The 13,421-nt window shown below is 42.9% G+C and overlaps 1 protein-coding gene across 1 annotated transcript; it reads right to left on the bottom strand.

The window, feature by feature from the left end:
- Positions 1–3,379: 3,379 nt before the first annotated feature.
- Positions 3,380–4,342, bottom strand: LOC129820399 (gap junction beta-3 protein-like). The gene has a single exon (XM_055877471.1). It carries the CDS (start codon positions 4,255–4,257, stop codon positions 3,469–3,471), a length of 789 nt encoding a protein of 262 aa, XP_055733446.1. The 5' UTR covers positions 4,258–4,342; the 3' UTR covers positions 3,380–3,468.
- Positions 4,343–13,421: the final 9,079 nt, after the last annotated feature.

The raw sequence follows: 13,421 nt of genomic DNA, 5'->3' as shown, positions 1-13,421 counted from the left end.
CAGCGCCAATCACAATGCCAAGCTCTATACACCAATTGGCAACACCCACTCCTCACAGGTGTAAACACTAGTTGCTGAATTGTTCACTTAGAAATCAGAGCTTTAGCCTTATAAAAGGCCACAAATGAGCTTTCCTGTTCTGGAGGAAAATTGAGGTCAATGGTGAAGCAAGAGCTAGAGGTGAAGGAGTCAGAGGACGAGGAGGAAGAGAAAGATGAGGAGGAGGAGGAGGAAGAGAAAGATGAGGAGGAGGAAGGACAGTTGTCTTAGATGAGATCAGGGCCACATTGGTTGACCATGTGCTCAACCATGGGTTGAGTATGAGGGAGGCTGGGCAGAGAGTTCAGCCCAACCTGAGCTGCTACACAGTTACATCTATCATCTGTACATTCAGAAATGAGAACTGGTAAGTTCCCTACCATCTACACTATGCTCTTTATGTACAGCATATCACAAAAGTGAGTACACCCCTCACATTTTTGTAAATATTTGAGTATATCTTTTCATGTGACAACACTGAAGAAATGACACTTTGCTACAATGTAAAGTAGTGAGTGTACAGCTTGTATAACAGTGTAAATTTGCTGTCCCCTCAAAATAACTCAACACACAGCCATTAATGTCTAAACCGCTGGCAACAAAAGTGAGTACACCCCTAAGTGAAAATGTCCAAATTGGGCCCAAAGTGTCAATATTTTGTGTGGCCACCATCATTTTCCAGCACTGCCTTAACCCTCTTGGGCATGGAGTTCACCAGAACTTCACAGGTTGCCACTGGAGTCCTCTTCCACTCCTCCATGACGACATCACGGAGCTGGTGGATGTTAGAGAGCTTGCACTCCTCCACCTTCCGTTTGAGGATGCCCCACAGATGCTCAATAGGGTTTAGGTCTGGAGACATGATTGGCCAGTCCATCACCTTTACCCTCAGCTTCTTTAGCAAGGCAGTGGTCGTCTTGGAGGTGTGTTTGGGGTCGTTATCATGTTGGAATACTGCCCTGCGGCCCAGTCTCCGAAGGGAGGGGATCATGCTCTGCTTCAGTATGTCACAGTACATGTTGGCATTCATTTTACAACCGGCTACAGTGTAACACTGACAATGCAAAAGGCATAAACCTACTGATATTCATAGTAGTGTTTTGTGTTGAGCACATCATAAACCTACTGATATTCATAGTAGTGTTTTGTGTTGAGCACATCATAAACCTACTGATATTCATAGTAGTGTTTTGTGTTGAGCACATCATAAACCTACTGATATTCATAGTAGTGTTTTGTGTTGAGCACATCATAAACCTACTGATATTCATAGTAGTGTTTTGTGTTGAGCACATCAGTGTGGTGTTTGGTAGACAGCTCTATTCATATGATGTCATTTTGATGCAAAAAAACAACCATTTTGGAAAGAGCTAAAACTGTTTTGAATGCAGTGTTTGTTTTGCTAAGAATTTGTAGCGTTTTGTGTGTTTAGCGTTTTGGGGAAAATGGCCCAAAGATTCAGCAAACGTGTGTAAACAATTGTTGAAAAACTGTAAATATCTGCCTATTTCAAATCAAATGTATTTATAAAGCCCTTCTTACATCAGCCGATGTCACAAAGTGCTGTACAGAAACCCAGCCTAAAACCCCAAACAGCAAGCAATGCAGGTGTAGATGCACGGTATTTCAGCATACTGGAACTAAACAAAAAAACTCAACAAAATATGATAAACTGAAACTCTAAAAGGTTAAATCAAAGGCAAATTGTCTATTGATGAAATAAATATAGAGTAAAACAATTATATTTCAAAACTACAGTTTCCAACATTTCATCAAGATGATCCTGTGTTGGCCTGATTCCACCTCATTTTTGAGAAATGTTTCACCTAAATGTAGCACGTGATGTATGTTAGATTTAGTTGAGTTTTCTCGTAGTGGTTAACCAACACGTCCGGCTGGAGTGGTGTAAAGCTTTTCATGTGACAACACTGAAGAAATGACACTTTGCTACAATGTAAAGTAGTTAGTGTACAGCTTGTATAACAGTGTACATTTGCTGTCCCCTCAAAATAACTCAACACACAGCCATTAATGTCTAAACCGCTGGCAACAAAAGTGAGTACACCCCTAAGTGAAAATAACTCTGGACTCTGGAGTAGTGGAAACTCGTTCTCTGGAGTGATTAATCACGCTTCACCATCGGCAGTCCGACAAACGAATATGGGTTTGGCGGCTGCCAGGAGAAACCCTACCTGCCCCAGTGCATAGGGCCAACTGTAAAGTTTGGTGGAGGAGGAATAATGTACTGGAGCTGTTTTTCATGGTTCGGCCTAGGCCCCTCAGTTCCAGTGAAGGGAAATCTTAATGCTACAGCATACAATCACATTCTAGATTATTCTGTTCTTTCAACTTTGTGATAACAGTTTGGGGAAGGCCGTTTCTTGTTTCAGCATGACAATGACCCCGAGCACAAAGCGAGGTCCATAAAGAAATGGCTGGTTGACATCGGTGTGGAAGAACTTGACTGGCCTGCACAGAGCCCTGACATCAACCCCATCAAATACCTTTGGGATGAATTGGAAAGCAGACTGCGAGCCAGGCCTACTCGACCAACAACAGTGCCCGACCCTCACTAATGCTCTTGTGGCTGAATGGAAGCAAGTCCCCGCAGCAAAGTTCCAACATCTAGTGGAAAGCCTTCCCAGAAGAGTGGAGGCCGTTATAGCAGCAAAGAGGGGACCAACTCCATATTAATGCCCATGATTTTGGAATGAGATGTTCGATGAGCAGGTGTTCACATACTTTTTTGTAGTGTATATAACGTTAGGTTTGGCTGGCAGACTGCTTGAGATGAGATGATGACTTTATGGAATGAAAAATAATAAATAAATATACAAACAAACAAATCAAAACTATAAATAAAAACCCATTTGAAATATTCTATTATTTTATAGTAATTTCCTATTGATGTCTACCCAATGTGGACCTGACAGAGACAAGGGAATATTTTACATGTTTTGAATGATCTCAATTTTTTTGCTTTGGAATTTACATTTGAAAAGCTTTATTTCATAATAAACCGAACCAACCTTAAAAAGCACTTATCGCTCCGCATTAGTTTTCATCCAAAAACAATGAGGGACCACCATCTTAAGTGGGAGCAGAATTTAACACAACACAGAATAATTTTGATCTGGATTAAAAGTTTTTTTTTAAACTCACGGTTTCTCTTTGGTATAATAGGCAGAACTGACAGAGCAACTTGTTTCTGTTATCTTCTTACACCCTGGCAGGGAAGTGTACAGACCAAGGGCTGCCAACCCACTGGCTTCATAAAAAAATATTCTGATAAAACAATTACATTTAAATCACAATGAATTTGGCTAAAAAATACATTGATCATACAGTCGAATTCAGTTCACAACATTTAGTCAATAAAGATTTCCGTCAAATAAAACTTTGATTGTAAAAAAACGTTTAATGTCTGACTTAAAAGATAGATGTACTCTTCTCCTCTATGTTGAAGCCGGCCTCGTTGCCCTTCTGGTAGTCTGCCGCCGGTGTCTGACACCCATCCCAGTCCGGCTCAGAGCACCTCTTCTTGGGGGAGGAATGGAGGCTTCCCCGGTGGCTGAGCCTCAGCACCCGGATGGCTATCAGGTAAAATATCTCACACACGTTGAGCACTATACACACAGCCGACGCTCCTACCATGAAGTAGGTAAACACCCTCTTCTCTGTGGGCCGGCCGATGTAGCAATCCACCTGGTTAGGACAAGGCCAAAGGTCGCACACGACGCGTCGCGGCAGGTCAAAGTTGTTGTAGATGAGATGCAGGAGGTAGAGGAACGCCACCTCGATGGCCGTCTTGAAGAAGAGGTTGAGGAGATATGTCCACCAGAGTCCTCCGTGCTTCTGTCCTGTGTTGTCGTAGAGACGGGCGTTCTCACCGTGTGTGATGCGGTACTTGCGCTCGCGTTCCTCGCGGTACGCCACGTGCATCACGACCATGAAAGAGGGGCAGGTGATGAAGATGAGCTGGATTGCCCAGATCCTGGTGTGGGAGACAGGGAAGAAGTGGTCGTAACAGGCGTTGGCGCAGCCGGGTTGGCGGGTGTTGCAGTCAAAGTCTTTCTGATCGTCAATCCAGACACGTTCTGCGGCCACGACGAAGACCATGACTCGGAACACGAAGACCACGGAGAGCCAGATGCGTCCGAACACAGTGGAATATTTATTGACCCCGCTAAGCAGGGCCTCTAACATCTTCCAGTCCATGGTGAGATTGGAGTGGGATGCCTTCTTTCACCGTTGAACAGTCACCTGGATGCTTGGATGAGCTTCTGTCTTTGGACTTTAATGGAAAGCTGGAGGATGAAGAGAAGGTGATGAATTAATAAGTGTGTGAAACAACCATGGTATGGATTGAGCCAGTCCATCCGCCATTTCAGGGAAAGGGAACTACTTAAAATGAAGATCCTAACCTAACATTGGCATCGCCATTGCCTGCCCTACTGGATGGCTACAGATTGATAGGTAGAAAAGCTTTGTAAATAAAGTTTTAAACAGTATGAAAAGTATACCGGCTAATCGACATATAATACAACTCTTCAATGTCACATAGAAATACATTTATTCAGGGCGTTAAAGTATTTTTCTTTTAAAAAGATCTGTTCACAGCCTTTTATTTAGACTCTGATCAAGCTTTTCATCCAAATCCCCCTGTGACTCTCTCTCCATCTTCTGAAGCTGTTTTCTTAAAGGAAGGTCTTTTTGTTTTTTAAAGAAACGGCTGCTTTATCAAAACAATCTTTGCCTTCCATCAAGAGTCTAATGCTCACAAAGTCACATTTTGTTGTTGCAGGATTTCATAGAACATCTTGGGCATAGAACATCTTGGGCATAGAACATCTTGGGCATAGAAGATCTTGGGCATAGAACATCTTGGGCATAGACGTCAGTTCAACATCTTGTTTTGATTGACATTTGGTTGAGTTGTCAATGTAAAATCAACCCCCAAAAATGTCAGTATGTCATTGGATTTAGGTTAAAAGTTACAAAATGACTTCATGTTGATCACTTTTTGCAAATCCAATCAGTTTTCATCGTAGATATAACGTAATTGCAATGATTGTTGTGGTTGAAATGACGTGGAAACAACATGCAATGATATTCAAAAACAAGTAAATGATCATTTGCTTGTTGCTGCTGAATGCACATCCTTCTGAGGCATTTGGAAGTCATGTTAAAATGTTGTCATTCAAACACAAAAGTGACTCGTATCAATATTATTTATTGATTTAATAGCCCTACTTACAGTTGTTTCAGATCACTGAGCTGATGTTCCGTCCATCTTAGCTTGGCCCCGTCTCTCTGTTCCAACTCCAGTCTGATTTGACTATTGAATGCCGGGGCTTAACAAGGGCCGGTCTATGTCTGGACATTGTTGTTTAAACCACACTCTGGAGGTGTGGTCTGTAACGCTTCGGAATCAGTTCAGCTCTTTGTCACTAGCCAGTTAGTGATGCAATACCCTATTCAAATCAAATGCACGAATCAACATTGGAGTTGTCATGGTGACTAAGTGTCCCCACACAGGTGAGTATGGTTTGGTATCACCTTACGTCTGCCTAGACGCCCTCCTGTATCCGGCTTTGACACAGATTTCGAGATAAACACGATTCCAAACAGGAACGCTGATCCTTTAAATGCCAGGACAGCTGGAGCCATGGTACGGAGGTACCAGGATGTAGACACAGGGCACTCCAGTCCCACAGAGAACTGATATGGTGACCACTATGGTGATTCATATTATTCTATTATATATATATTTTTTCATACTCAAACAAATCTGGCTTGTCGGTGCAGTCAACCTCCCAAAGTGGTGTTCATGCCCATTGAACAATGTACACTTGTACATTTACATTTGAGTCATTCAGCAGACAAAGACGCCTCTTATCTCGACTGACTAGACAGTTCATTCAGCTAGGGAAGGTGTCACGGACTGGGCAGACTTCACGGACTGGGCAGACTTCACGGACTGGGCAGACTCCACGGACTGGGCAAGGCTTCACGGACTGGGCAGACTTCACGGACTGGGCAGACTTCACGGACTGGGCAGACTTCACGCACTGGGCAGACTTCACGGACTGGGCAGACTTCACGGACTGGGCAGATCACTTAGGAGTGGTCATTCAAACTATATAGTACAGTCTATCACCCTCCGCTTACTGACCACTTCCATCCTAATGCTGCCAACCTGTACCTTAATTAAACTATTATTTAATTAATTTCGTTATCAAGGTGTGTCATTTTGTGGTTCTCTTTCATTGCAGGTGTTTGCAAGCTGCATGCCATGTGCACAAAGGGGGAAAAAAACGTTGTTACATTAAGATCCATATGACATTTTTTAGAGGTGTTCTTGAGCAAACTTAATTAAAAGTTTATACATCATGTATGATCATTTTGTCTGTGAGCTTGTTTCATAAAATATGTGATCCAATTAATGACATTGTGTAAAGCGTACGACTCGATTCAACACCTTCTAGTGGAGCACTGTTTCACCTTCCGTCTGTGGTAGCAGACGGTGTGTAATGTAAAATGGCCTATAAATGATTTCTGGAATGAATAAGAGGCTTTGGATCCAATCTATAATTGTTTTTGTGCCCAATAGATCCAAGTCCACATTACTTAAGTTGAAAATCATTATGATATTTTAGCTGAAATTGAAAAAAATGACATTTATATTTACAGAAGACAAAGAAAATAGTTCATAGGTCATATTAAAATGTTTTATTTCAAATTAGAACAATCTTTATGCTTGAAATTATATTACACATGGTATCAAAGAGCATATCAATAACTGAAGACTACAAATCAATCAATCGATCAATCAAATTTATTTATAAAGCCCTTCGTACATCAGCTGATGTCACAAAGTGCTGTACAGAAACCCAGCCTAAAACCGCAAACAGCAAGCAATGCTGGTGTAGAAGCACGGTGGCTAGGAAAAACTCCCTAGAAAGGTCAAAACCTAGGAAGAAACCTAGAGTGGAACCAGGCTCTGAGGGCTGGCCAGTCCTCTTCTGGCTGTGCCGGGTGGAGAACAGAACATGGCCAAGATGCTCAAACATTCATAGATGACCTGCAGGGTCCGATAAGAATAATCACAGTGGTTGTAGAGGGTGCAACAGGTCAGCACCTCAGGAGTAAATGTCAGTTGGCTTTTCATAGCCGATCATTCAGAGTTAGACAGCAGGTGGACTGTCCCAGTCCAAATAACAGATAACATGTAATTCTCTAATAATGAATTACTAAACATGTCAAAAAGACCACATTTTGTCAGTGACTTTACAAACAACATTTTGGAGTATCAGACTCCTTGAAATGTATCTTTATAGTCTAAACAGTACATGTGCCTTTGACAAAGACATGACAGAATGGTGTCACAGACATGACAGAATGGTGTCACAGACATGACAGAATGGTGTCACGGACATGACAGAATGGTGTGTGTCAAGGACATGACAGAATGGTGTCACAGACATGACAGAATGGTGTGTGTCAAGGACATGACAGAATGGTGTCACAGACATGACAGAATGGTGTGTGTCAAGGACATGACAGAATGGTGTCACGGACATGACAGAATGGTGTCACAGACATGACAGAATGGTGTCACAGACATTACAGAATGGTGTCACAGACATGCCAGAATGGTGTGTGTCAAGGACATGACAGAATGGTGTCACAGACATGACAGAATGGTGTGTGTCAAGGACATGACAGAATGGTATCACGGACATGATAGAATGGTATCACAGACATGACAGAATGGTATCACAGACATGACAGAATGGTGTCACGGACATGACAGAATTGTCTCACAAACATGACAGAACGGTGTCACAGACATGACATAATGGTGTGTGTCAAGGACATGACAGAATGGTATCACGGACATGACAGAATGGTATCACGGACATGACAGAATGGTATCACGGACATGACAGAATGGTATCACGGACATGACATAATTGTATCACAGACAAGACAGAATGGTGTCACGGACATGGCAGAATGGTCTCACAGACATGACAGTCACAGACATGACAGAATGGTGTCACAGACTTGACAGAATGGTATCAAGGACATAACAGAATGGTGTCACAGACATGACAAAATGGTCTCACAAACAAGACAGAACGGTGTCACGGACGTGACAGAACGGTGTCACGGACGTGACAGAATGGTGTCAAGGACATGACAGAATGGTGACACAAACATGACAGAATGGTATCACAGACAAGACAGAATGGTATCACAGAAATGACAGAATGGTCTCACAGAAATGACAGAATGGTATCACAGACATGACAGAATGGACTCCCGAGTGGCGCAGCTGTCTAAGGCACTGCATCTCAGTGCTAGAGGCGTCACTACAGACCCTGGTTCGATTTCAGTCTGTATCACAACCGGCCCGTGATTGGGAGTCCCATAGGGTGGTGAACAATTGGCTCAGAGTCGTCCAGGTTAGGGTTTGGCCGGGGTAGGCCGTCATTGTAAATAAGAATTTGTTCTTATCTCACTTGCCTAGTTAAATAAAGGTTAAATTAATACAAATCAAAAAATGTAAATAAACAATGGTCTCAAAGACATGACAGAATGGTTTCACAGACATGAGAGAATGGTTTCACAGACATGAGAGAATGGTTTCACAGACATGAGAGAATGGTTTCACAGACATGAGAGAATGGTTTCACAGACATGACAGAATGGTTTCACAGACATGACAGAATGGTTTCACAGACATGGCAGAATGGTTTCACAGATATGACAGAATGGTGTCACAGACATGACAGAATGGTGTCACAGACATGACAGAATGGTTTCACAGACATGACAGAATGGTTTCACAGACATGGCAGAATGGTTTCACAGACATGGCAGAATGGTTTCACAGACATGACAGAATGGTGTCACAGACATGACAGAATGGTGTCACAGACATGGCAGAATGGTTTCACAGACATGAGAGAATGGTTTCACAGATATGACAGAATGGTTTGTAGTGCCAAACTTTCCGGAGGCTTTCCATTAGCTTTTGTTCCAGACCAGTACTAACACACAACTGATCAACTAATCGTCAACACCTTGATTAGATGCATCTAATCATGTATTAGTACTGGGTTTGAACAAAAACCTGCTAAACCAGAATTAAAGATAACAGTCTTAGGAGATAACCACACTGTAACCCCAGTGCAGAGCTCTCTGTCTTAGTCACTCCACCAACCATCTTCATCTTCTCCAGTTCAGACCACTTTCAGACCACACATCTTTCCCTTTCAGGGATATGGTAGCTGGCATGGTGAACGGGGAGGGACCTCTCCCCGACGGCACGGGGCCCTCCACCACCGATACACTCTGGCATGGTGAACGGGGAGGGACCTCTCCCCGACGGCACGGGGCCCTCCACCACGATACACTCTGGCATGGTGAACGGGGAGGGACCTCTCCCCGACGGCACGGGGCCCTCCACCACGATACACTCTGGCATGGTGAACGGGGAGGGACCTCTCCCCGACGGCACGGGGCCCTCCACCACGATACACTCTGGCATGGTGAACGGGGAGGGACCTCTCCCCGACGGCACGGGGCCCTCCACCACGATACACTCTGGCATGGTGAACGGGGAGGGACCTCTCCCCGACGGCACGGGGCCCTCCACCACGATACACTCTGGCATGGTGAACGGGGAGGGATCTCTCCCCGACGGCACGGGGCCCTCCACCACCGATACACTCCCCTGCACCTCTTCCCCAAGAGGATTCACACAAAGCTAATCACCAGCATGAAGACTGTGGATACTCGCTTCTTTGTTGGCCTGTGGAACAGAAAGATCCATAGAATAATTTTCCTCTAGAACGTGAAATGAATCAATACAGTGGCTTGCCAAAGTATTCACCTCCCTTGGCATTTTCCCTATTTTGTTGCCTTACAACCTGGAATTAAAATAGATTTTAGGGGGGGTTGTATCATTTGATTTACACAACATGCTTACCACTTTGAAGATGCAAAATATGTATTATTGTGACACAAACAAGAAATAAGACAAAAAAAATGAAAACCTGAGCGTGCATAACTATTCACCCCCTCAAAGTCAATACTTTGTAGATCCACCTTTTGCAGCAATTACAGCTGTAAGTCTCTTGGGGTATGTCTCTATAAGCTTGGCACATCTAGCCACTGGAATTTTTGCCCATTCTTCAAGGCAATTCTGCTCCAGCTCCTTTTAGTTGGATGGGCTCCGCTGGTGTACAGCAATCTTTAAGTCATACCACAGATTCTCAATTGGATTGAGGTCTGGGCTTTGACTAGGCCATTCCCAGACATTTAACTTCTCTAGGATAGGGGACAGCATTTTCACGTTTGGATGAAAAGCATACCCAAATTCAACTGCCAGCTACTCATCCCCAGAAGATAAGATATGCATATTATTAGTATATTTGGAGAGAAAACACTCTGAAGTTTCTAAAACTGTTTGAATCATGTCTGTGAGTATAACAGAACTTATTTAGCAGGCGAAACCCTGAGGACAAACCATTCAGATTTTCTTTTTTTTGCGGTCACTCTTTTCAATGGGGTTTCATTGGGAATACAGATTTCTAATTGACCTTCTTGCAGTTCCTACCGCTTCCACTGGATGTCAACAGTCTTTAGAAATTGGTTGAGGTTTTTTCCTTTGTGTAATGAAGAAGTACGGCCATCTTGAACGAGGGTCACTTGAAGTGTACTGTTTGTTAGAGGTGCGTGACCAGAAAGCTAGCTACAGTTTGTTTTAATCCTGTATTGAACACAGATCATCCCGTCTTCAATTTTATCGATTTATTTACGTAAAAAAATACCTAAAGTTGTATTACAAAAGTAGTTTGAAATGTTTTGGCAAAGTTTACAGGTAACTTTTGAGATATTTTGCAGTCACGTTGCACAGGTTGGAACCGGTGCTTTTCTGGATCAAACGCTCCAAATAAATTGACATTTTGGATATATATCGACGGAATTAATCGAACAAAGGGACCATGTGTGATGTTTATGGGACATATTGGAGTGCCAACAACAGAAGCTCGTCAAAGGTAAGGCATGAATTATATTTGTATATCTGCGTTTTGTGTCGCGCCTGCAGTGTTGAAATATGCTTCTCTCTCTTTGTTTACTCTGTTGCTATCCTCAGATAATAGCATCGGTTGCTTTCGCCGAAAAGCCTATTTGAATTCTGACATGTTGGCTGGATTCACAACAAGTGTAGCTTTAATTTGGTATCTTTCATGTGTGATTTCATGAAAGTTAGATAATAGTAATAGTAGTAGTAGTAGTAATAATAGTAGTAGTGGTAGTAGTAGACAGTAGTAGTAGTAGTAGTAGTAGCAGTAGTAGAGGTGGTAGTAGTAGTAGAGGTAGTATTAGTAGTAGTAACAGTAGTAGTAGTAGTAGACAGTAGTAGTGCTAGTAGTAGTAGTAGTAGTAGTAGTGGTGGTAGTAGTGGTGGTAGTAGTAGTGGTAGTAGTTGTAGTAGACAGTAGTAGACAGTAGTAGTACTAGTAGTAGACAGTAGTAGTAGTAGTAGTAGACAGTAGTAGACAGTAGTAGTAGTAGTATTAGTAGTATCAGTAGTAGTAGTATTAGTAGTAGTAGTAGTAGTACTACTAGTAGTAGTAGTAGTAGTACTAGTAGTAGTAGTAGTACTAGTAGTAGTAGTAGTAGTAGTAGTGGCACTAGTAGTATTAGTAGTAGTACTAGTAGTAGTGGTAGTAGTAGTAGACAGTAGTAGTAGTACTAGTAGTAGTATTAGTAGTATCAGTAGTAGTAGTATCAGTAGTAGTAGTATTAGTAGTATCAGTAGTAGTAGTATTATTAGTAGTAGTAGTAGTAGTAGGCCAGCTTTTCTTCAGTTCTGTTCCAGGCAAGCCTCCAAAAGAACCGACAACTGGAGCTAAGCCTGTTGACACACGTGAAGTCAAAGTTGTAACTCTTGACACAACCGCCTCTCGTTGCCTGTGGACTTCTACCCCTTGGTAGAAAATACTCAAGTCAGGAAAAGTGTCTCTTTAATAAAACTTACTCAGATGTGCCACCTAGCTTGAGGGAGGGAAGTATTGCATGCCCATACTGAGTGGACTAGTTTAGGTAAACATACCTGCAACATCTTCTGCTTAGTGTTTGAGTAGATTAGGGAGTGGCTGATAACAATTTATGACGCTGCAATCATAGCCAAGTGGAATGTGGGAACTTACCGCATATGACTGGAGAAAATCTATTTGAACAACCCTCCAACTGGTAATTACTAGTGGGAAACTAGTCTATAATCCTGAGCTCCCACCTCTGATGTCAGTCACCTACTAAGGAAATTACCTTGGAAAACAGAATTTTCAGCAGAAAAACGCAATAACAAGACAAAAGCAATCTATTAATATGTTTTTTTTAACACTATAATTTGTTTGCTTTGATAGATGTACTTTTAGTTTATGATTTTTACGCAGCTTGTTGGCCATTAGCCAATCAAACGGCGTGAATGCATCCAACTGGTGTTTACGACGTCACAACTGGCAAATTCTCACCTCCCATTTGGTTTATGAATGCTGCATTATAAAACTTTCAACATAGAGCGAAGGAGACTGATTCCAACTACAAAAATGAGAGTGGTGTGTAGTTTAGAGAGGAAGAGAGAGACAGAGAGAGAGAGATTTGTTGGGTTGGAGAGTGAACGAGAAAAATGCAACTTCAGCATTGGCATGGCAATTTCAATGGTGTGTGTGTGTGTGTGTGTCTCTCTCTCTGTGTGTGTGTGTCTCTCTCTGTGTGTGTGTGTGTGTGTGTGTGTGTCTCGGTGTGGGTGTGTGCGTGTGTGTGTCTGTGTGTGCGTGTGTGTGGGGGGGATATGGGATCATGCTGTGGGATCATGGTATGGGATCATGGTATGGGATCATGCTGTGGGATCATGGTATGGGATCATGCCGATGAAAATACATAGAGACATACACAGTGGGCAGTTTATTAGGTACACCCATCTAGTACCGGGTCGGATCCAGTTTCCCCCAGAACAGCCTGAATTATTCGGGGCATGGAAACGTTGCTCAAATGGTATCAAGGGACCTAACGTGTGCCAGGAAAACATTCTCCACACCATTACACCACCAGCCTGTACCGTTGACACCAGGCAGGATGGGGCCATGGACTCATGCTGCTTACGCCAAATCAGCATGAACAGGAACCGGGATTAGTCTGACCAGGCAATGTTTTTCCACTCCTCAATTGTGGAGTGTTAGTGATGTCCTGCCCACTGGAGCTGCTTCTTCTTCTTCTTGTTTTTAGCTGATAGGAGTGGAACCCCGGTGTGGTCGTCTGTTGCAACAGCCAATCCGTGACAAGGATCGTCAAGTTGTGCG

Source organism: Salvelinus fontinalis, chromosome 22, assembly GCF_029448725.1.
Source record: "Salvelinus fontinalis isolate EN_2023a chromosome 22, ASM2944872v1, whole genome shotgun sequence".
Classification (NCBI taxonomy): domain Eukaryota; kingdom Metazoa; phylum Chordata; class Actinopteri; order Salmoniformes; family Salmonidae; genus Salvelinus; species Salvelinus fontinalis.
The sequence above is the reverse complement of the archived record's forward strand: the minus strand, read 5'-3'. Positions and strand labels throughout refer to the sequence as shown.